Genomic DNA, 24,886 nt, shown 5'->3' with positions numbered 1-24,886 from the left:
AATGAGCCTGATATTAATATATTAATGCTTTTCCCCACAGGTAATATTTACCTACCCAGAGTTGCAAATGATTCTTTTGAAAAGAGAAAACTAAGCACCAACGTACTTGCAAGGAGTACATAGAGAATCATGAGAAATGTTTGATGGTATTCAGTGTAATCATTTATTGGTCATGGAATGGATTATAATTGATTATAATATTTTGATAAGCTCTGAATAAATAGTCCCTTTGATTTCTACTCTGATTCTACAAATCATATTATCATAAATCTTAACATTCATGGAACAGGTCTAATGAGAAAAGGATGTATAGAAATAGCCTATGTTAAATCTTTTTAATCTTCCAGGCAAACCTTTATCTTCAAGAAGATCCATTTTATGCAAACATAGACACAAGCTCATGAATATTATATTTTATTGCTCTATCATCCTCAAAACAAGTGTAAAAAGTAGACTGAAAGGAGCAAGAGGAAACTTTATATCAAGTCATATTAACCAAAACAAATTAAAGAAACTAAGAATGGATTAATGTGAAGCAAAATAGGAGCGTAGATTAATTCCTTTTAAATGTGGATCCTCCATGTTTCATAGGGATTATTTGTCTGACTCTTCAAGGCAAAGGGAAATGTTCCTAAGATGCCCAACTCCACCACTGTGACTGAATTCCTGCTTACAAGATTTTCTGATGTGTGGGAACTCAGAGTCCTATATGCCATGCTATTCTTATTGATATACTTGGCAACCCTGATGGGGAATCTTCTCATTGTCACAGGAATCACCTTCAATTGGAAACTTCACACCCCCATGTATTTCTTCCTTAAGAATCTGTCTGTCTTAGACATGTGCTACATTTCTGTCACAGTCCCCAAGGCATGTGTCATCTTCCTGCTTAACAACACGGCAATCTCCATGGCTGGATGTGCAGCTCAGATCTTCTTTGTGCTCTTCTTTGCTATGGTAGAGCTGCTGTTGCTCACCATCATGGCCCATGACCGCTATGTGGCCATCTGCCAGCCCCTCCACTACCCTGTGATCATGAACTCCCGGGTCTGTGTCCAGATGACTCTGGTCTCTGTACTCAGTGGTCTGGCTTACTCAGGATTCCACACTGGAAACACATTCCAGCTGCGCTTCTGTCAGTCCAACGTGGTCCATCAGTTTTTCTGTGACATACCCTCTCTTCTGAAGCTCTCCTGCTCGGACACCTTAAACAATGAAATTTTAATTTTTATCTCTGCGGTAGTGATTGCTGGTAGCTGCTTTGTCTTCATCATCATGTCTTATATTCTCATATTTTCTACTGTGCTCAAGTTTCCAACCAGGGGAGAGCGAGGAAAGGCTTTTTCCACCTGTGTCCCTCACATCCTCGTGGTGACTGTCTTTGTCAGCTCAGCAGTTTCTGTACATGTGAAGCCATCCTCCTCCAGCTCACCTACATTTCAGGATATGCTCACCTCTGTGTTCTATTCTATAGTCCCTCCTTTCTTGAATCCTATAATTTATAGTCTTAGAAACAAGGAGATAAAGGAGGCTATAAAGAGAGTTATGGGGAGAAAACTTTATTCAAGAAAAAGCATAATTACTTGAAGCTGAAGTTTTAAATCATGAAAATAATCAATTCTCAGACTAGGGTTTTAGGGAATTCTTGTTTACCTATGATTCAATTTGCAAGACCTTCATCCAAAAGGGGATTACTTAGAAATGCATTTTTGTCTTAATTACCTCAATGAACTTACTTTTCATTGAAGTTGCAAAAGGTCTAGGCACCGAATAGCACAGCAGGTTGCAGTTTCCAGGTATACTCTGAAGTACCCCCAGAGAAGTGTCCCTTAACCCTTTCAGCAAGTTTCCTACTTGTGTTGGTGTTTTAAAATTGGAAGTGCTGTTTAAACAACATAACATTTAATGGCTGTGTGAAAAAAACAAACAAACAAAAAAACACCTAATTTTAAGAAACCACTGTTTCAGGGAAGAGGGGAGACCTGCTATGGTATCCTCTTCCAGTGGGTTTACATGAATTTATGCATATTGGAGAATGTCTTGATCCAAAGAACAAGGATGCTGTGTGTCCTTTATTACTCTCCTATTTAAATTTCATTTGAAAATACCCAGTGCTTTGGTCTTGGCATTAATTTCTTGTTGTTGTTCCAGCCAAATTATCAGTATGTAGGAGAAGAGCAAAATTTCATAGTGGCCTAATACTTTGGGAAGCTTGATGCTATAGGTTGGTTTGCGGGGGAGAGACAGGCACAGCCAACATTAAAACATGAGAGGAAACCAAGAGTTTGTTTTTAAAATAATATTTACATACTTTTATGACAGAAGTTGTGAGCTTACAGAAGAATCATACACAGTGCCAAGATCGTCTGGGTCGTGTGGGTAGTAAGTCCTGCAGGTACATGTGACAGTAGGAGACAGGTGTGGAAACACTGGAGTGGAATAGTCCTAATGGCAAGAGCTGGCTTGATTTTTGGGTTCCATTTATGTTTGTTTCTCTACTCAAGTGCCCAGTGATAAAATAGGAAAGTCGGTCAGAGCCTAAAATCTTGCCAGAAAACAAGCAGCTCCCCTCTTTGAGGACATGCCTTAAACTCTCCTGGTTTGTACATTTTTTGCCAGTTGTGTCAAGAAGTAATTTATGGTGGCAGACTTGGCCCAGTGGTTACAGCGTCCGTCTACCACATGGGAGGTCCATGATTCAAACCCCGGGCCTCCTTGACCTGTGTGGAGCTGGCCCATGTGCAGTGCTGATGCGCGCAAGGAGTGCCATGCCATGCAGGGGTGTCCCCTGCATAGTGGAGCCCACTCTCAAGGAGTGCACCCATAAGGAGAGCTGCCCAGGAATGGTGCTGCCCACACAGAGAGCTGACACAACAAGATGAGGCAACAAAAAGACACACAGATTCCCGTGCCGCTGACAACAACAGAAACGGACAAAGAAGGCACAGCAAACAAACACAGAGAACAGACAACCAGGGTGGGTGGGGAAGGGGGGAGGGGGTAGAAATAAATAAATAAATCTTAAAAAAAAAAAAAGAAGTAATCTATAATAGGGAAAGTGATGTGGCTCAAGCAATTGGGCTCCCGTCTACCATACAGGAGGTCCAGAGTTTGATACCCAGGGCCTCCTTTTGAAGGCAAGATGGTCTGTGCATTGAGCCGGCCCATGTGGAGTGCCAGCCCCCATGGGAGTGCCACCACATGGGGGAATACTGCCCCACACTGGAGTGCCACTCCATGCAGGAGTGCTGGCTGATGCAGAGAGCAGGCACAAGATGATCCAAAAAGAGACACCAAGGAGAGACAATAAGATGTAGCAGAACAGTGAGCTGAGGTGGTGCAAGAGAACGATCACCTCTATCCCACTCTGGAAGGTCCCAGAATTAGTTCCCAGAACGTCCTAATGAGAATACAAGAAGACACAGAGAACACACTGTGAAAGGACAGAGAGCACAGACAAAGGGGGGTTGGGGGTGAAACAAATAAATAAATCTTTTAAAAAAAAGAAGTATCCTATAAAAAATTCTAAAGGTCTTTCTATATGCTCACCTCCCATGCTAAGAAAACTAGGTCTTCCCTTCCCAGTCTTTTTGTCTTTCTGTTTATCTTTGACCTTTGTAAAAACACTTTTTAAAATTAAATTTGAACTCTAACATAATCAGGTTTTATACTACTGTTGATAGAAAATCACAAAGGGACCTAACAGATAGTCAGTAGCCAAGTGAAGAAAACTGTGTGATGTTTTGAAATGGAACTAGTCACTGAAGAACTGTGTGAGCTGTGTAACAACCAGAAGAACAAAACACTTAAATAGTGAGTGATCTAGGAGACACTTATCTCCAGATGGTACTTGGCATGTACAATTTCACATCTGTTGTCTGGGTTGGATGTATATTGGGAAATATGTGCAAATTAAGTCTGCTTGAATCTCAACTTCTTCTTTCAAGGTAATTTTTATATCAAATAGAATAACCAGTAGTCAGTTCTCAAGAATAAACTTCACAATTTTCAAGAATATTATGAAAGCTATTATTGTACTTGCATTTTTGTTCACATATGAAAATATGTTTCTAAAATAAATTATTTGATAGCAATTGATAAAATAGATTTTACATATGTGGAAATACCACCATTAGCATTAATAAAATGATGGCAAATTTGTACTCCTGCCAACAGTCTTCTATTCCCACACCTACTTGCTTTTACATGATATGATCATTTACCAGTTCTTATTAAATTTATGGGCAAAACACCTTATTAGTGAGGCACTTTGTTGCTCCACTATTCCTAATGAAGTAGAGAATTAGTTCACAATGTATGGAATTGAAATATATTTGACAATATCAGGAGGTAGGAACAAACTGAATAAAAAAAGACAATGGAAACACAAATTCACAAAAATAAATGAAAGTAATCAGAAATATTAAATAAGAAGGTTAATAAAAAATGCCATATATATATATCTTTTGAAGCAATGAAAACATTGAAAGGATGATAGCACAAGTCTGTGATGAAACTGAGAGCCACTGAGTATGCTTTTTAAAAATTTTTTATAGATTTAAAAAATTTTTAAAGATACAAAGATCATACAAAATATTACATTAAAAATATGAGAAGATCCCATATACCCTCACTCCCCATCCCCCACTCCTTCCACATCATCAAATTCTTTCCTCAGGGTGGCACATTCATTGCATTTGATGAATACATTTTGGAGCACTGCTGCACCACGTGGATTATAGTTTACATTGTAGTTTACACTCTCTTCCTGTCCATTCAGTGGGTTATGGCAGGATATATGATGTCCTGCATTTATCACTACAATATCATTCAGTACAACTCCAAGTCCTGAAAATGCCCCCATATCATAAGTCTTCTCTCTCCCTGCCCTGATGGATTTTACAAGGCATGGAACTGTACAACACAGTGAACCATGTGGTCATTGATAGACTGTGGATAACAGTACAAATATGAGAGCATTCTCTCCTGAACTATAACAAATTTACAATATTAATGTATGGTGCTAATAATAGGGAGGTTTATGGAAAAATACACCAAATGTAACCTGTGGACCTTAGTTAGAAGTAATATTTTGATGATGCTCTCTAATAATCTGTTACAAATTTTCCACAACAATGGCAAGATGGAGGTGGAGAGGTGATGTATGGAAGTTCCGCGCTTTATGCATGATTGTTTTGTAAGCTCACAACTTCTTTAATGAAAATAAATAAAAATTTCTATAATTCCACAGCAATAGGACAAAGTACCAGTTTAAAATATGGACGAAGGACTTTAGCAGACATTTCTCCAAAGAGCATATACATCTGGTCAATAAACACATGAAAATATGCTCAATATATTTAGCCATTTTAGAACTGCAAATCAAAATCACAGTGAGATACCACTTTACAATGACACAGATGGCTATTATTTTAAAATGCAAAATGACAAATTTTGATGAAGCTGTTGAGAAATTGGAATACTTTACACTGTCGCTCGTAAGAAAAAATGATATAACTATTGAAGAAAACAGTTCAGCATTTCTCAACAAGCTAAACAAAGAATTACCATATGACCTGGTATTTCCACTCCTAGATATATACCACAAAATTTGAAAGAGGCTTCATATACTCATATTTCAAAGTTTATAGAAGTATTACCTACAACAGCAAAAAGTTAAAAGTAACTCATGTCCATCAACAGATAGATACAAAATAGAATATTATTCCTCACTAAAAGGAATGAAATTTGATATATGATCAATGTGAATGGATCTTGAAAACTTTACACTAAGCAAAATAATCTGGTCAAAAATCACAATTACTGCATTATCCCATTTATATGAAATATATAAAATAAGATCATTCATAGAGATAGAAAATAGATTTGACCTTACCAGGGAATAGCAGAAGGGGGAGATGGGAGTTATTGCTTAATGGAGACAGAGGTCTGTTTAGAAGGACAAAAAATTTTGGTAAAATATGCTGATGATGGTACCACATATTGTATATGTAATTAATATCCTAAACTGTAACACTTTAAAAAATGCATGAATGGCAAATAAAAAGAAGTTAAAATAATGAAATTGAGAATAAATTCCCTTTACATTAATTAGCATTAAAAAGAATTGATAGTTCAAAAATTATCACATACATTTATGCATAATTATCCTCCACAAGGGGCCCAAGACAAATCATTTGGTAAAATAATAGTCTTTTCAACGAACAGTGCTGGAGTAACTGGATATCTAAAGGCAAGCAAAAGAGTTTGTTCACTTTTCTCCCATCAATCCCAAAATTAACTAAAAATGGATTATATCTCTCTATATAAGGTATACCATTATAAAAATAGTAGAAATGTTGTAAGAGCAATATCTCATGACCATATATTAATCATTGGATTCTTAGACACAACAATATAAGTAGACAAAACAAGAACAAAAATAGAAAATTTAGAGTCAAATGAAAATAAAACATTCATGTTCAAATGACATTACCAAGAATGTGACAAAGCACCTTATCAAATGGTAGAGCATATTGCAAGTCATATATAAAATACAGTTCAATCTAAATACACTGGCATTGAATTTACAGATACAACATATAAAAATCTCTTACAACTCAATGATAATTTTAACATATCTGATATTCTGTTTCCTTCTAGCTAATTTATCTGTATTCATATTTTGTGAAAACAGTTTTATACATGTAATACCACCCATATTCATATTTTAAGTGAGGTTTCACTATATGTTCCAAGTTATATTTTTTATCTTTCCTTCTGGTAATATATATGTCCTTAAGCTTTCCCTTTCAACAACTGTCATACCCATATAATATCTCTGCTAGTCAGAAGCAGCATGATAAGCTCTCACCATTACATTCATTTTCAAAGATTTACAACCTTTTAACCAGTACTGCACAGATTAAACATCAGCTTTCCATTCTCTACCATATTTCTATTTTCTGGTAACCTATATTCTAATTATTAATTCCATGAATTTACAAAATATACTTAGTCCATTATAAAACAATCATAAAGTATTTGTCCTTTTCTATCTGGCTTGCCTCACTCAGTATATTGTCCTCCATGTTCATCCATGGTGTCATATGCTTCGTGACTTCATTTCTTCTTATAGCTGCATAATATTCCATTGAGTGTATACACCACAATTTTTTATCTACTCATCAGTTGATGGACACCTGCATTGTTTCCAGCTTTGGCTATTGTAAATAACACTGCTATGAACATTGGTGTGCAGATGTCTATTCATGTCACTGCTCTCACTTCTCCTGAATATATACCTAGTAATGGGACTTCTGGGTCAAATGACATGTCTACCTTCAACTTCCTTAGAAACTGCCAAACAGTCCTCCACTGGGCTATAACATTCTACATTCCCATCAACAATGAATAAGCATTCCTATCTCTCCACGTTCTCTCTAACATTTACAGTTTTCTGACTTTTTAATCGTGGCCAGTCAGATAGGTGTAAAATGATATTTCATTGTAGTTTTGATTTGTATTCCCTAATTGCTAGTGATGTTGAACAGTTTTTCATGTGTTTATTTGCCACTTATACTTCTTTCTTGGACAAACTTCTTTTCAAGATATTTGCCAGTTTTTAAATCAGGTAGTTTGTCTTTTTATTGTTGTGGCGTATGATCTCCATGTATGTCATGGATATTAAAATCTTGTGGGATATGTGTGATTGCCAAATATTTTCCCACATAGAGTCAGCTGCCTTTTCATCCTTTTGATAAAGCCCTTTTAGATGCAAAAGTGTTTAATTTTCAGGATGTGCCATTTACCTATTTTTTGTTTTGATTTTTGTACTTTGGGTGTGAAACAACTGCCTAAGACATGACCTTGAAGATGTTTTCCTGTATTTTTCTCTCAGAATTTTATGGTTGTCACTTTTATATTTAGGTTCCTGATATATTTTAAGTTAGTTTTTGTATAAGGTATGAGATAAGGATCCTCTTTCTATGTATAAGGCTGTCCATTGCAGCCAGCACCGTTTATTGAATAGACTATTCTGGCCCAGCCTTGTTAAAAATCCCTTTATGTGAGGTCTATTTCTGAGTTCTCAATTTGTTTCCATTGGTCATTGTGTCTGTCTTTATGCCAGTTTCATGCTGTTTTTAAAGGTGTAGGTAAGTAATATGCTTTAAAGTCCAGAAGTGAGAATTCTCCAACTTTGTTATTCTTTGTTAAGGACTTTTTGGTTATTCAGGGCCCCTTACACTTCCAAATAAATTTGAGAATCAGTTTTTCCATTTTTGCAAAAAAAGACTGTTAGGATTTTTATTGAGAATGGGCTGAATCTGTAATTCAGTTTGGGTAGAATTGACACCTTAAAGTTATTTAGTTTTCCAATCCATGAAAATGGAATGTCCCTTCATTTATTTAAGTCTCCTTCTGTTTCTTTTAGCAATGGTTTGTAGTTTCCTAATACAGGTCTGTATGGCCTTTGTTATGTTTATTCCTAAATATTTGATTGTTTTAGTTGCTATTATAAATAGATTTTTTTCTTACCCATTCTCCTAAGACTGCACATCAGTAGTATATGAAATGCTATTGAGTTTTGTGTATTAAACTTGTATCCCATCACTTTGATGAACTCATCTCTTAGTTCTAGTAGCTTTGTTGTGGGTTTTCCAGGATTTTTTAGATATAGGATCATGTTATCAGTGAATAGTTCAAGTTTTTCTTCTTCCTTTCCTTTTTGGGTACCTTTCGTAATTTTTATCTAGCCTAATTGCTCTAGCTAGAATTTCTAGCACTATATTGACAGTGGGCATCCTTGTCTTATTCCCAATCTCAGTGGTAAACATTCAGTCTTTCACCATTGACTAAAATGCTAGCTGTAGGTTTTCATATATGCATTTTATGATATTGAGAAAACCTCATTCTATACCTATCTTTTGGAATTTTTTTTCAAGAAAAGGTGTTGTATTTTGTCAAATGTCTTTTCTGCATCAATTGAAAGGCTCATGTGATTTTTCTTCTTCAATTTATCGATGTGGTTTATCACACTGATTTCCTTGTGTTGACACACCCTTGCATACCTGGGATAAAACACACTTGAACATGGCATTTAATTCTTTTAATGTTCATTTTTATTTTGTTTGCCAGTATTTTGATGAGGATTTTTGAATCTACATTCATTAGGGATATTATTCTGTGATTTTTTTTTTTGTAGTATTTTTATCTGGTTTTGGAATTAGGGTGATAGTTTCAAAGAATGAGTTTGGTAGTGTTCTTTCCTTTTTAATGTTTTGGAAGAGCTTGGGCAAGACTGATATCACATTTTCTTTGAATGATTGGCAAAATTCCCAGGTTTTCAACTTTGGGAGGTTTTTGATGACTGTTTCAATCTCTTCACTTTTGATTGGTTTGTTGAGTTCTTCTTCTTCTCAGGTCTGTGTACATGGTTCTTGTCCATCTAATCTGCATTGCCTAGTTTTTTGGCATAGGGTTTTCATAGTATTTCTCTTATTTTTGTGGGGTCAGTGGTAATGCCCCCCTCTTGTTCAGATTTTATTTATTTTTGTCCTATCAATTTTTATAATTGTCAGTCTAACTAAGAATTTGCGGATTTTAATAATGTCCTCAAAGAGTCAACTTTTGGTTTTGTTGATTGTCTCTATTGTTTGTTCTTGATTTCATTTGTTTCTTCTAAGATCTTTACTATTTCTTTCCTTCACTTTAATTTGTAGTTTGCTGTTCATTATCTAGTACCTCCAGGTATGCAGTTAAATCTTTAACTTTAACTCTTTCTTCTTTTATAATGTAGGCATTGAGGGCTAAAAATTTCCCTCTCAGCACTGCCTTTGGAGTGTCCCATAGGTTTTGATATGTTGTTCTTATTTTCATTCATCTCAATATATTTCCTGAATTCACTTGCAATTTCTTCTTTGACTCGCTGAGTCAAAGAAGTGTGCTGTTTTATCTTCATATTCTTATGGATTTTCCCTTTTTCCATCTATTATTAATTTCCACTATGATTAGAGAAAGTTTTTTGTATAACTTCAAATTTTTAACTTTATTGAATCTTGTCTTGTGACCCAACATATGGTCTATCTTGGTGAAGGACCCATGAGCACTTTAAAAAAATAGACATCGAACTGTTTTTTAATGCAATGCTCTATAGATATGTTAGGACTAGTTAACTTGTTATATTATTCAAGCTCTCAATTTCTTTATTATCATCTGTCCAGATGTTCTATCCAATACTGAGAGTGTTGTATTAAAATCTCCAATTATTATTGTAGAGTATATTTCTTCCTTCAGCTTTACCAGTGTGTCCTCATATATTTTGGGGCACTCAGGTTGGGTGCATAAATAGTTAGTATTACTAACTATTTCAATTGCACCTTTTATTAATGTATAATGAACTTCTTCATCTCATAATAGTTTTGCATTTAAAATCTATTTTGTCTGATATTTCCATTTTTATTCCAGCTTTTTTTGGTTACAATTTGCATAGAATATCTTTTTCCAACCTTTCGCTTTTAACCTGTTTGTTTCCTTACATCTGAGGTGAGTTTCTCATAGACGACATATAGATGGTTCATTTTTTAATACATGCTATCTTTCTATGTCTTTTGATTAGGAAGTTCAAGCCATTTTTTTTTATTTTTATTGACTTTGTAATAATATTACATTAAAGATATATATGTGAGGTCCCATTCAACCCCACCCCCCCACCCCCCCCTCTCCCCCCCCAACAACACTCGTTCCGATCATCATGACACATCCATTGGATTTGGTAAGTACATCTTTGGGCACCTCTGCACCTCATAGACAAAGGTCCACATCATGGCCCATACTCTCCTCCATTCCATCCAGTGGGCCCTGTGAGGATTTACGATGTCCGGTGATTACCTCTGAGGCGCCATCCAGGGCAGCTCCATGTCCCAAATACGCCTCCACCTCTCATCTCTTCCTGCCTTTCCCCATACCCATTGTTCACCATGTCCACTTTTCCCAATCCAATGCCACCTCTTCTATGTGGACATTGGATTGGTTGTGTCCATTGCACCTCTATGTCAAGAGGAGGCTCAGATTCCACATGGATGTTGGCTGCCATCCTCCCATTTTCAGTTGTAATCACTCTAGGCTCCATGGTGTGGTGATTGTCCTTCTTCAACTCCATCTTAGCTGAGTGTGGTAAGTCCAATAAATCAGATTGTAGGTGCTGGAGTCTGTTGAGGCTCAGGACCTGGCTATCACATTATCAGTCCAGAGATTCAAATCCCCTAACTATATCTTTTTTTTTTTTTTTTTTTAATTTTTTTATTTTTTATTGACTTTGTAATAATATTACATTAAAAATATATATGTGAGGTCCCATTCAACCCCACCCCCCCACCCCCCCTCTCCCCCCCCCCAACAACACTCGTTCCCATCATCATGACACATCCATTGGATTTGGTAAGTACATCTTTGGGCACCTCTGCACCTCATATACATTGGTTCACATCATGGCCCATACTCTCCTCTATTCCATCATGTAGGCCCTGTGAGGATTTACAATGTCCGGTGATTACCTCTGAAGCACCATCCAGGGCAGCTCCATGTCCCGAAGATGCCTCCACCTCTCATCTCTTCCTGCCTTTCCCCATACCCTTTGTCCATTATGTCCACTTTTCCCAATCCAATGCCACCTCTTCTATGTGGACACTGGATTGGTTGTGTCCATTGCACCTTTATGTCAAGAGGAGGCTCAGATTCCACCTGGATACTGGATGCAATCCTCCCATTTTCAGTTGTAATCACTCTAGGCTCCATGGTGTGGTGGTTGTCCTTCTTCACCTCCATCTTAGCTGAGTGTGGTAAGTCCAATAAATCAGATTGTAGGTGCTGGAGTCTGTTGAGGCTCAGGATCTGGCTATCACATTGTCAGTCCAGAGATTCAAATCCCCTAAATATATCTTAAACCCCAACATTAACTGCACCTCCAGCAGATTAGTATGAAAGTCTTATGAAGGGAGATCCCATCCGAGTCCAGATTCATCACACATAAACACCATTTCCAGAGAGGGGCCATCTGCCCTGGTAGTAAACCCCATCGGCCATGACCATAACTCTCATGGGTCTCTTTAGCCTTCATAGGAACCAATATCTGGGGGATGTATCTGCTTTATCTGTCTCTCTGACTCTGCTCAGTTGTGCATGAGGGCAATCCTTCTGCCAGCCTCCAGACTCTTTTTTAGAAACTCGTAGCCATATAAACTCATTTCTCCTTTCCATTTCCCCCTTACTTTAGGTCAAACAGCATTTTAAAGTCATGTTATTTTATGTAGACATGGATATTCTGCTGATCCGCATTGAACCTTCCGTATAAGGTCCTTTTCCAGTTGCATCATCAGTTGGTATTTGATAGTGGTCCCTCTTTGCCAGGGAGGCTCATCCCCGGGTGTCATGTCCCACGCTGGAGGGAAGGCATTGCATTTACATGCTGAGTTTGGCTTCGAGACTGGCCACATTTGAGTAACATGAAGGCTGACAGGAGGAAATTCCCAGGCACAATGTTGCTCTAGGCCTTGTTCTTATTTTAGGTTTATCAGCTCACAAGCATAGTCATTAGCATCAGGGGCTCACTGTTGAACCCTCACTCCCTCCCGGTCCCCGCCGCTGTACCTGGGAGACTATCGCTGCTCCCCTAGGGACCACGACAGAGCACCACTGGCCAGGAACCCAGTACCCCCCCTGCTGGGTTTTTAATTGTTGCCACTATGAGTATATCCAATCATTACCATGCACCCTGGACATATGTTCTGTACAGCTCCCTGTCAGCCATATATCACCTGTCATTGGTATCCCATACCAGTATCCCTCCATTGCCATTGTTGAAACACTCTGTGATCCAGAACTCCCCGAAATTTGAAGCCCAATATAATGTCATGGTCCCTTACTAGGGAATGGCATATAGCGATGGGTTTAAAGGATAGATAAAGAACTTGGATAAAGTTAGATAAAGAACTTAGATAAAGAATGTTGACTTGAAAAAATTCCACATCCTATCCTTTTTTCCCCCCCCCCCCCCCTAATTATTCAGCATTTCTTTGTAGGAGTCCTAGACCACAGCAATGCATGTATATAATATACAGCACTCCCATACATCCACCACAACACCTTTTTCCTTCCACAGCGATACTCTTACACCCTATTCACATCAAATTTACTTAAGGTGATGTACAGAGTCTGAGATATTAGCTTTCTAACATGGTAATATCTGTGCTTACATTATGGTGCATACTTTAGGATACACAGTTCTTTACATTTTTAGTTCTCCTATGTTTTACATTATGGTTTACATTATCAGTCTGTCGTCTCCTATATGTTATGGTGTAATATTACATGTTTTATATCCATCCTTGTGTACTCTCAAGAAACTCCTCCCTTGCCCCCCATTTACTTTGGTTCCACACATTTAACGTCCATTTTCCCTTCCACCTTGGTGCCCACAGTGACAGCCAACCTCCGTTTCCTGAGGAGCCACTTCCAGAGATAGATGGAATAGTGTTTAGGGCCTAACTTGCTCATCTGCCCCAATGCCCTGGGAGCCACCCTTTCTCTCGAGGGATAGAGTTCCCTCTATTTGGTGGCATTAGTCCTCCCCAGGATGTGGGTCCACCCCCACTCTCACTACTTTGGATTCTACCCCATGGTGTCACCCACTCTGGCAGAATGAGCATTTAGACATTCCCCAGGAGCCTGTCCTGCATCAGACCCTCCCCTCCGAGCATTCTAAACAGGTAACCCTCTTTATTATATTTTGATATTATTTTCTCGGCATTTTACTCTCCACCACCTCCTAACCCTCTCCTGTGTTCGTATGCTACCCCTCCCTCCCCCCACTTTTGGGCAACATTACCCAACCGTCCCTCCCCAGCCACCCTCAAACCCGTAAAGCCCCAACCAAAGGCAACCCCTTGCCCCCATTTTATCTCTTCTTTGTGTTCATACTTACCACCATCTCATCTTAAATTCCACCCCTGCAGACATCGGCTCATATCCTTCCTCCACCCTCCGATTTCCTGTAAGCCTATCGTTCAGTCTCTTGCTATCTAGGGCAGCTTGTTTATTTCATATCATTGAGGTCATGTAGTATTTGTCCTTCAATGTCTGGGTTGCTTCACTCAACATAAGGTTCTCAAGATTCATCCATGTTATCACATGTGTTTGTAGTGTGTTTGTTCTTACAGCCGAGTAGTATTCCATTGTGTGTATATACCACATTTTATTGATCCACTCATCTGTTGATGGGCATTTGGGTTGATTCCAACTTTTGGCAATAGTGAACAATGCTGCTATGAACATTGGTGTACATATATTGGTTTGTGTCCTTGTTTTCAGTTCTGCTGGGTATATACCCAGCAGTGGTATTGCTGGGTCATATGGCAAATCTATGGCTAGTTTTTTGAGAAACCGCCATACTGTCCTCCAGAATGGTTGGATCCTTCCGCATTCCCACCAGCAGTGGATGAGTGTTCCCCTTCCTTCACATCCTCTCCAGCACTTGTATTCTTCTGTTTTTTTCATAGCTGCCAATCTTATGGGTGTAAGATGGTATCTCATTGTAGTTTTGATTTGCATTTCCCTGATAGCGAGAGATTTGGAACATTTTTTCATGTGCTTTCTTGCCATTTGTATTTCTTCTTCGGAGAAGTGTCTGTTTAAGTCTTTTTCCCATTTTTTAAATGGGTTGTTTATCTTTTTATTTTCAAGATATAGGAGTTCTTTATATATGCAAGTTATAAGTTTCTTATCAGATATATGATTGCCAAATATTTTCTCCCACTGTGTGGGCTCCCTTTTTACTTTCTTGACAAACTCCTTTGAGGTGCAGAAGGCTTTAATTTTGAGGAAGTCCCATTTATCTATTATTTCTTTTGCTGCTCGTGCTTTTGGTGAGATATTCATAAATCCATTTCCTATTACAGGGTCCTGTAGATGTTTCCCTACACTGCTTTCTAAGGTTTTTATGGTCTTGGCTCTTATATTTAGTTCTTTGATCCATCTTGAGTTGATCTTTGTATAAGGTGTGAGATGGTAATCCTCTTTCATTTTTCTACATATGGCTATCCAGTTCTCCAGACACCATTTGTTGAATAGGCCACTGTCTCCCAATTGAGAGGGTTTGGTGGCTTTATCAAATATTATGTGGCTATATATGTGAGGTTCTATATCAGAGCTTTCAATTCGATTCCATTGGTCTATGTGTCTTTCCTTATGCCAATACCATGCTGTTTTCACCACCGTAGCTTTATAGTATGTTTTGAAGTCAGGTAGTGTGATTCCTCCAATTTCGTTTTTCTTTTTCAGTATGTCTTTGGCTATTCGGGGTCTCTTTCCTTTCCAAATAAATTTCATAGTTAGTTTTTCTAGTTCCTTAAAGAAGGCTGCGTTGATTTTTATTGGGATTGCATTGAATGTGTAGATCATTTTTGGTAGGATAGACATCTTAATAATGTTCAGTCTTCCTATCCATGAACAAGGAATACTCTTCCATTTATTTAGGTCTTCTTTGATTTCCTTGAACAATCTTGTATAATTCTCGTTGTATAAGTTCTTTACCTCTTTAGTTAAATTTATTCCTAAGTATTTGATTTTTTTATTTACTATTGTGAATGGTATTTGTTTCTTGATTTCCTCCTGATCTTGCTCATTATTGGTGTACAGAAATGCTACTGATTTTTGCGCATTGATCTTATATCCTGCGACTTTACTAAACTCATTTATGAGTTCTAGAATCTTCGTTGTAGATCTCTCAGGGTTTTCTATGTATAGGATCATGTCATCTGCAAATAATGACATTTTGACTTCTTCCTTTCCAATTTGAATGCCTTTTATTTCTGGTTCTTGCCTCAGTGCTCGAGCAAGTACTTCTAAGACAATGTTAAATAGGAGCGGAGACAGTGGGCATCCTTGTCTTGTTCCTGAGTTTAGAGGGAAGGAGTCTAGGATTTCTCCATTGTAAACAATATTGGCTTTAGGTTTTTCATATATACTCTTTATCGTGTTCAAAAAATTCCCTTGTATTCCAATCTTTTGGAGTGTTTTTATCAAGAAAGGGTGCTGTATTTTGTCAAATGCTTTTTCTGCATCAATAGATATAATCATGTGATTTTTTTCCTTCAATCTGTTTATATGGTGTATTACGTTGATTGATTTTCTTATGTTGAACCATCCTTGCATACCTGGGATGAATCCCACTTGGTCGTGGTGTATAATACGTTTAATGTATTGTTGAATACGATTAGCAAGTATTTTGTTAAGTATTTTTGCGTCTAGGTTCATCAGAGAAATTGGTCTGTAATTTTCCTTTCTTGTGATGTCTTTGTTTGGCTTTGGTACTAGGGTAATGTTGGCATCATAGAAGGAGTTGGGTAATGTTCTTTCCGTTTCGATGTTTGGAATAGTTTCAGCAGGATTGGTGTCAGTTCTTTCCGGAATGTTTTGTAGAATTCACCTGTGAAGCCATCTGGCCCTGGGCTCTTCTTAGTTGGGAGATTTTTGATAACTGATTCTATCTCTCTGCTTGTGATTGGTTTGTTAAGATCATCAATTTCTTCTTTTGTCAATATGGGCTGCTTATGTGTTTCTAGGAATTTGTCCATTTCCTCTAGATTGTCATTTTTGTTGGAATATAGTTTTTCAAAATATCCTCTTATGATAGTCTTTATTTCTGTTGGATCAGTGGTGATATCGCCTTTCTCATTTCTTATTTTGTGTATTTGCATCTTCTCTCTTTTTTTCTTTGTTAGTGTTGCTAAAGGTTTGTCAATTTTGTTAATCTTCTCAAAAAACCAGCTCTTGGTCTCGTTTATCTGTTCAAGTGCTTTCTTATTTTCTATTTCATTTAGTTCTGCTCTTATCTTTGTTATTTCCTTCCTTCTTCTTCCTGTTGGGTTACTTTGTTGTTGTTTTTCTAATTCCTTCAAATTTGCAGTTAGTTCTTCGATTTTTGCTCTTTCTTCTTTTTTGATATATGAATTTATGGCTATAAACTTTCCTCTCAGTACTGCTTTTGCTGCATCCCATAAATTTTGGTATGTTGTGTTATCATTATCATTTGTTTCAAGGTAGTCATTGATTTCTTTTGAGATTTCCTCTTTGACCCACTGTTTTTCTAAGAGTGTGCTGTTTAATTTCCAAATTGTGGTGTGAAATCTGGGCTTCTGTCCCTTGCAAATCTCCAGCTTGACTCCACTGTGGTCAGAGATAATGTTTTGTATGATTTCAATCTTTCTGAATTTGTTCAGCCTTTCTTTGTGGCCTAGCATATGATCTATCTTGGAGAATGATCCATGTGCGCTTGAGAAAAATGTATATCCTGCTGTGTTTGGGTGTAGCGATCTATATATGTCTATTAGATCGAGCTCCTCTAATATACTATTCAGATGTTTTGTTTCTTTGGTGATTCTCTTTTGAGATGTTCTCTCCAGAGTTGATAGTGGTGTATTAAAATCCCCCACTATAATTGTAGATGTATCTATTCTTTCACTTAGTTTTTCCAGCGTTTGCCTGACATATTTAGAGGCACCCTTGTTAGGGGCATAGATATTTATGATTGTTCGATCTTCTTGACAGATTTTCCCTTTCACTAAAATGTAGTATCCTTCTTTGTCTCTCACAATTGTTTCACATTTAAAGTCTATTTTGTCTGATATTAATATAGCTACTCCTGCCTTTTTTTGGTTATTGTTAGCTTGTATGATTGTTTTCCAGCCATTCACTTTCAATCTCCATGCGTCTCTGGGTCTAAGATGTGTCTCTTGTAGACAGCATATGGATGGGTCATATTTCCTTATCCAATGTCCCAGTCTGAATCTTTTGATAGGTGAGTTTAATCCGTTGACATTCAGTGTTATTACTATCAAGGAATTATTTGTGTTAGCCATATTTTGATTGGATTTGTGTTTGTCATATTTTGTTTGTATATTTTTTTGGTCTTTTTTGTTGTTGTTGTTGGTCTTATACTCTCCTCCAACTTTGCCTTTCCTGTTTTTTCCTTTCTTCCTGCAGAACTCCCTTTAGAATTTCTTGAAGGGGAGGTTTCTTGTTGGTATACTCTTTCAGTTTCTGTTTTTCTGTGAATATTTTGAACTCTCCATCATGTTTGAATGCTAGTTTAGCTGGATAGAGTATTCTTGGTTGGAAGTTTTTTTCCTTTAGTACCTTGACTATATCATACCACTGTCTTCTTGCCTCCATGGTTTCAGAAGAGAAATCAGCACTTAACCTAATTGAGCTTCCCTTGTATGTGATGGTTTTCTTTTCTCTTGCTGCTTTTAGGATTTTCTCTTTGTCTTGAGCCTTGGATAATTTGATAAGTATATGTCTTGGGGTGGGCCTGTTGGGGTTTATGACTTGTGGAGTGCGCTGTGCTTCTTGGATATGTACATCTGTCTCTTTCAGTAGATTTGGGAAGTTTTCAGCCATTATTTCCTGCAACACTCCTTCTGACCCCTTTCCCTTCTCTTCACCTTCTGGAATGCCTATAATACGTATGTTTGAGCGTTTTGCATTGTCATTCAGGTCCCTAAATCCTAATTGGATTTTTTCTATCTTCTTATTGACCCCTTCTACTATCTGTTTGATTTCTGAGGTACTGTCTTCCACATCACTAATTCTCTGCTCTGTCTCTTCTAGTCTGCTGATATTTGCTGCAAGTGTATTTTTGATTTCTTGAACTGTGGTGTTCATTCCCATCATATCTGTTATGTTTTTGCGTATGTCTGCAATTTCCCCTCCAAGTGATGTCTTCATGTTGTTAACCTCTTTCATTACTGCATCAAATTTGTCGGTGATAAATGTTCTGAGTTCTTTCATTGCTTGTGCCAAGTTTTGCTCCCCTTCGTGATTATTGGTTTGTTGATTGGATTCAGTCATGTTTTCCTGATTATTGGTTTGGTTTGTAGATTTTTGTTGCTTTCTGGTCATCTCTTTATTTTGACGAATTTAATCAGTTCCTTAGCTTCTTTGTCTGCTTTTGGAGGTTAATTAGTTGTTATTTTTGCATAGGTGTTATATCTTCTCTTTGTCACTTTTTTCTTCTTACTCAAGTTACTTGTTGTTGGTTAAGCTCACTTTAGAAGAAAGTATTAGTGTTGGGGAAAGGCAATTGTGTCAGCAAGGGTAAAGTGTAAAGTGGTATTGGTAATGTATGTTAACAAAGCAAGAATATGAGATCTGGGAGGATGGAGGTTAGATTCATGTAGATTGTATAGAGTTATAGCTGTAGGTAGAGTATCTTTTATGAAGTAGATGACTGAATATAGGCGGAATATGGTATGAACTACAAAGCTATTATTTTCATGAGAGAAGGAAAAAGAAAAGAAAGGTAATAGTTTCAAGAGTGGATAGCAGACAGAAAACAGAACAAAGGTATTAGAAATTAAGAGTTAGACATTTTGTGGATCAAAGAATGGGAGGTGGGGGGTGGAATATAGGAGAGACAGTAGATGATAGTGGTTATCAAGATGCAGGGGAAGAGGGATAGTGTAGGTAGCCTAAATCAGTTCACACAGAAATGAGGCAGTGGAGGATGGGAAAACCCAGCAAATGTGAGGTGTTCCCTGTAGCACGTATTGTGTACTTGAATTAAAATAAAATAAGTGGAAAATGAGGGACAAGAGGGAAAGAGAGAACCGAAAAAAAAACACTAATTATAATAAAGAAAAAAGAAAGACAAGAAGAAAGGAAGAAAGAAAAAGAGGATAGGCAAACGGTGGGGAACAGACAGGGGGGAGAGAGATACAGGTATACACGTGTCACAATTGCAACACTATCTAAAACAACAACCAAAAAAACCCCTAAATATCTGTATAAAAAAAAAAAGGACTTTGGGGGAGACACTAGGAGAAAAGACTAGGGGATAATGCAATATTAGCAATCAGGGCGTCAAAAAGAGTAAAAAATAAGATAAAGTGAAAATAAAAACAAAACAATATGAACCAATAAAGATAAAACGCAAACGTTAAGGTCCAGGGCACTCAAGGACCCCAGGTAGACCCCAGAGCGTGATGGATTCAGGCGTGGAAAGTCTGAGACACTGAAGACTCAAGAGGTGTGAGTCTCGGGTGTGGACCGCCAGAGTTCAGGGGACCCAGACCTGGCAAGCTCAAATCTGGTCCACAGAAAGCTTAGGAGCCCCGCAGTGCAACACAGCCCTCAGGGATCCCCGTAGCTGGGTGCCAGCCCCGTGGGGGAAGCCAGATCCGCGAATTTTATATTGAATTTCTGATCCCTGAAATTCACCTAACTCCTCAGGGTATCAGCCTTTGGACAGCTCCCTCCCTGTGCTCCCTCGCAACGGCCACTTGAGGGCGCCTCTACACCACGGCCAGTTCAATGACCCAGATCCCAAGCCCCGCCGGGTGGGGTGGGCTTCAGCTGGAAACGCAGAAAACAGACTCTAAGATCCGAAATCCCAAACTTCGCAAAATATCCCCCAATCAGCTTCCAGACGTGTCCTCCTCCCTCACTGCACCCTACAACAGTCTCCCAATTGTGTCCCCTTATTGTCCAAAATCCAATTCCGTTGCAGATCGGCAGCCGGACCTGTGGGGATGGGGCTCCAGGCGGAAGCACTACCCCCCCTGTCCGGCGACCAAAAACGTCCCCCGCTTCACAAGAAAACACCGTCTGTCTCCCCAAATCAATCTGCAAAGGAGTCTTGTCCCAACAATCCCTCACCAGCCAGCCCAGTATCCGCGAATTTCTCAGCACTGCAAAGCCTCTAGTAAAAGGAAAAAAAAAAACAAAAATCCTGGCCGCCGCGACTCCGGAGCTTCAGGAGCACCCGCTACCGCGGCTCCGCCCACCCAAGGAGGGAACTTCCCAAGCCCAGCTGGAACCTCCGTTTATATATTATAGATGTATCCTCTCTGTTACCTTCCCACCGAATTGACGTCCAGACACCTTCCAACCAGCAAAAATCCCCGAAACAGCGCGGTCCCAAAGAGCCTTCAACGCTGCCCAGCCGCCCCCTGCAGAGACACTACCAGGCAAGCTCACGCAGCCACCATCCTGCCCTTCACCTCTCAGGAAGTTCAAGCCATTAACATTCAATGTTATGACTTCAGCTCCTACACTCTGGTTTATTGGACTTACCCCACACAGCTAACATGAAAGTAAAGAAGGTCAACCACCACACCAGGGAGCCAAGAGTGCCTACAACTGAAAGCAGGAGAATTGCATCCAGCATCCATTACGAATCTAAGCCCCCTCTTGATATAGTTGTGGAGTGGACACAACCATTCCAAGGTCCACAGGATGGAGGAATAGAGTATGTATTAGAGTGGACTTACTGATATTCTATTCATGAACTATTGTGATTAGTAATTAAAGAAAATGTGACATTGGTGTGGAGAAAGTGGCCATGGTGGCTGCCAGGGGTAGGGAGTGGGAGGAAGAGATGTGGTGTGGGGGCATTTTCGAGACTTGGAGTTGTCCTGGGTGGTGCTGCAGGGACAGTTATTGGACACCGTATGCCCTCCCATGGCCCTCTGGGTGGACTGTGGGAGAGTGCAGGCTATGATGTGGACCATTGCCCATGAGGTGCAGCAGTGCTCAGAGATGTATTCACCAAATGCAATGAATGTCTCATGATGATGGAGGAGGTTGTTGCTATGGGGGGAGGAGTGGGGGACGGGGGTGTGGGGTATATGGGGACCTCATATTTTTTAATATAATATTAAAAAAATAAATAAAGACAAAAAGACCCATTCAATGTTATTACTGTACAGGCATTACATACTTTATCCATTTTGTTCTTTGGCTTTCTTTTTAGATATTAAATGACTATCTGTCTTTTTACCCTTTGATTTACCCTTCCTAATCTTCAATTCCACACACTTCTCCAATTCTCTCACCCTTGTTTTTCCTTTTAGGCTGTATCACTCCCTTTAATATCTCTCATAAATCTTGTCTTTTGACAACTTTTCTCTCAGTTTTTGTTTTTCTGTGAAGACTTTGCACCCAGCCTCGTTTCTAAAGTAAAGCTTTGCTGGACACAGAATCCTTGGTTGGCAGTTTTTCTCTTTCAATACCTTAAATACATCATCCCAATTCCTTCTCTCCTCCATAGTTTCTGATGAGGGGTTGGCACATAATCTTGTCAAGGTTCCTTGTACGTGATGGTTTGCTTTTCTCTTGCTGCTTTCAGAATCTTCTTTTTATAACAGATATTTCTCATTCTGAATAGTGTCTCACTGTAGGTCTATTCAGATTTATTCTCCCTGTGGTGCATTGACCTGCTTAGTTATTGGTATTTTGTCTTTCATAAGTATTGGGAAGTTCTCAATCATTTCCTCAAATATTCTTTCTGGCCCTTCTATATTCTCTTCTCTTCCTGAATTGACAGTACATATATTTGGGTGTTTTGTTGTCATTCAATTCTGGGACCCTGTTCCATTTTTTCCATCTGTTTTCTTTCTGTTCTCCTATATTTTCCATTTCTGATATTCTATTTTGAAATCACTAATTCTGTCTTTGAATATTTCAAATCTGCTCTTATATGTGTCTAATGTATTTTTAATCTCATCCAATATGATTTTCATTCTTATGAAGTCTGTTACTTTTTTTCAGGTTTTCAAATTGTTCTTTATGCTTGTTCAGTGTCTTGTTAATACCCTTTTTCTCTTTAATCATATTTTCTTTTAATTCTTTGAATTGATTTAGAAAATTTGTGTAATTACCATTGATTAATTATCTTAAATTCTGTTTGTCTTCAGGATATTAGGTTTTTATTTGATTGGATGGCCATCTCTTCCTGTGTCCTAGTTTGGCTTATAATTTTTTGCTGCTTTCTAGGCATCTGGATATGTGAGTGAAATTACTCTGGTGGTTAATTCCTGTCTCTTGCTTTCTCTTGTTGTTATTTTTATTTCCCACAGTTTTTTGATATTTGGTTTGACTTATTCTAAGTCTTTAAAATTTCTCAGCTTAGCTTATCAAAATTGTACCAGAGATATACTAGCAAGGTGCACACGAAAGTATCACTACACACATTCTAGAAAGGTTTTAATAAAAATAAAACTGTCAAGGAAAATATGGAGATTTTAGTCCCTCATTCAAAGACGATGGGGAGGTAGCATGACAGCAACTTTTTAAGATAGTTTTACAATAACTCAATATGTTAAGCATAGAGTTATGATATGATCCAGCAATTCATTTCTGGGTACATGCCAAAAACTCCTATGTTTATTGACTTATGAATGGTGAATACAATTTGAAATAGCTCTGCAATGTAGTATTATTTGACAATAAAAATAAATAAAATCCTAACACATACTACAACATGTTGAACTTTGAAAACATTATGCTAAGTGAAAGAAACCAGTCTCAAAATATTGCAAAATTTATTTTCCTTGACATATCCAGAATAGGCAAGGGATAGAAATTAGATTATAAGTGGTTAAGGACTGTGGTGGAGGGCTTTCAGTTGGAGGAGGAGGGGAATGACTGTTAGTCTTCAGTTTTCTTTTAGAATGAGAAGGAATTTCTAAACTTAGATACTAATGATGGTTGCAGAAATTTATAGATAAAAATAATTGTCAAACAGTACATTTTAAAAGGTTGAATTCTATGGTACAGGAATGATATCTTAACAAATATTTTAAGAAAATGATGGAATAAAACAAGAAAAAATGTAAAGACACAGAACACATACACAGAATAAAAAAAGGACGAATATTTGAAACTCCTGCAATCCTCTTTTCAGAAAATGGTCATTTGTCCATGTTCTTTACAATACTTTCCTCAACACTTTCATTTCTCCACACACAAACAGGCATCATTTGTTGGGAAAAACTTAATTAATAGAACAATACATGCCCTCAAAATAAAAGTTCCTTGATTTCAGACACAGGTGAAAGATGGTAGTTCAGTGAGTGCACCTGATAGTCTCTTCTGCATAGAAGCAGCTGGGCAGCATTAGAAATTCTTCAGGACCAGGCTGTTTCAGGATTTTGCAGGGCAGGAGGTGTCTGGACATCGATTTCATGGTAAGGTAACAGAGAAAATTTGTGTAAAGGATAAAATTGAGGCACTCTTACACAGAGTTAGGGGCTGCGCATGGGACGCTCCCCCCTGGGGCGGGCAGAACCGCCACACCGGCACTGCGGCAGTGATTCCTGGAGGCTCTGTGGTACTGGGGAATTCCAAAGCCCTGAGTGGGCTCTTAAGGGGCTAACAGGGCAGGAGGCCTTCGCAAACTGATTTGGTGAGACAGACAGGAGTTTTTGCGAGGCGGGGAATTTTTGATTTCTAACCCAAATAATAGCGCTTCCGGCTAGAGCCCCGCCCCCAAGGCCAGCCACCAATCTGCAGTGGCCTTAAATCACTGCAGTAAAGAGATATCACCAGGAGGCTATTTCAGGGGATTGCAGGGTGGGAGGCGTCTGGAAGCCAATTAGGGGAATCTTTTGCGAGGCGTGGGATTTTCACTTTTGTACACTGATACTGCACTTCCGGCTAGAGCCCCGCCCCCTAGGCCTGGCTGCGGATCTGCAGCATCCTTAAATTGGCTGCAATATAGAGGCTCCCCCAACTAGCTGTTTCGGGGGCTTGCAGGGCGGGAGATGTCCTGAAGTCGAATTGGTGATACAGCCACAGAAGAAATGGTAGAGAGAGGGGGAATTGCGGGTTTCAGACACATAGGTCAGAGTTTCCAGATGTGACCTCTCCCATAGGGCTGGCACCCAGCTGTGGGGATCCCTGAAGGCTGTGTTGCACTGTGGTGCTCCCAGGCTCCCTGTTAACCGGATTTTAGGTTGCCAGGTCGGTGTCCCCTAAACCCTGGTGGCCCACACCCAGAGACGCACACCTCTTGAGTGTGCAATATCACAGACTTTCCATCCTTGAATCC

The 24,886-nt window shown here is 38.6% G+C and overlaps 1 protein-coding gene across 1 annotated transcript; it reads left to right on the top strand.

Annotated features, from left to right (window-relative positions):
• The first annotated feature begins 636 nt into the window (after positions 1 to 636).
• Positions 637 to 1,587, top strand: LOC101424567 (olfactory receptor 14C36-like). The gene has a single exon (XM_004471008.2). It carries the CDS (start codon positions 637 to 639, stop codon positions 1,585 to 1,587), a length of 951 nt encoding a protein of 316 aa, XP_004471065.2.
• Positions 1,588 to 24,886: the final 23,299 nt, after the last annotated feature.

Source organism: Dasypus novemcinctus, chromosome 20 (assembly GCF_030445035.2).
Source record: "Dasypus novemcinctus isolate mDasNov1 chromosome 20, mDasNov1.1.hap2, whole genome shotgun sequence".
Classification (NCBI taxonomy): Eukaryota; Metazoa; Chordata; class Mammalia; order Cingulata; family Dasypodidae; genus Dasypus; species Dasypus novemcinctus.
Note: the sequence above shows the minus strand (reverse complement) of the source record. Positions and strands in the feature narration are given on the sequence as shown.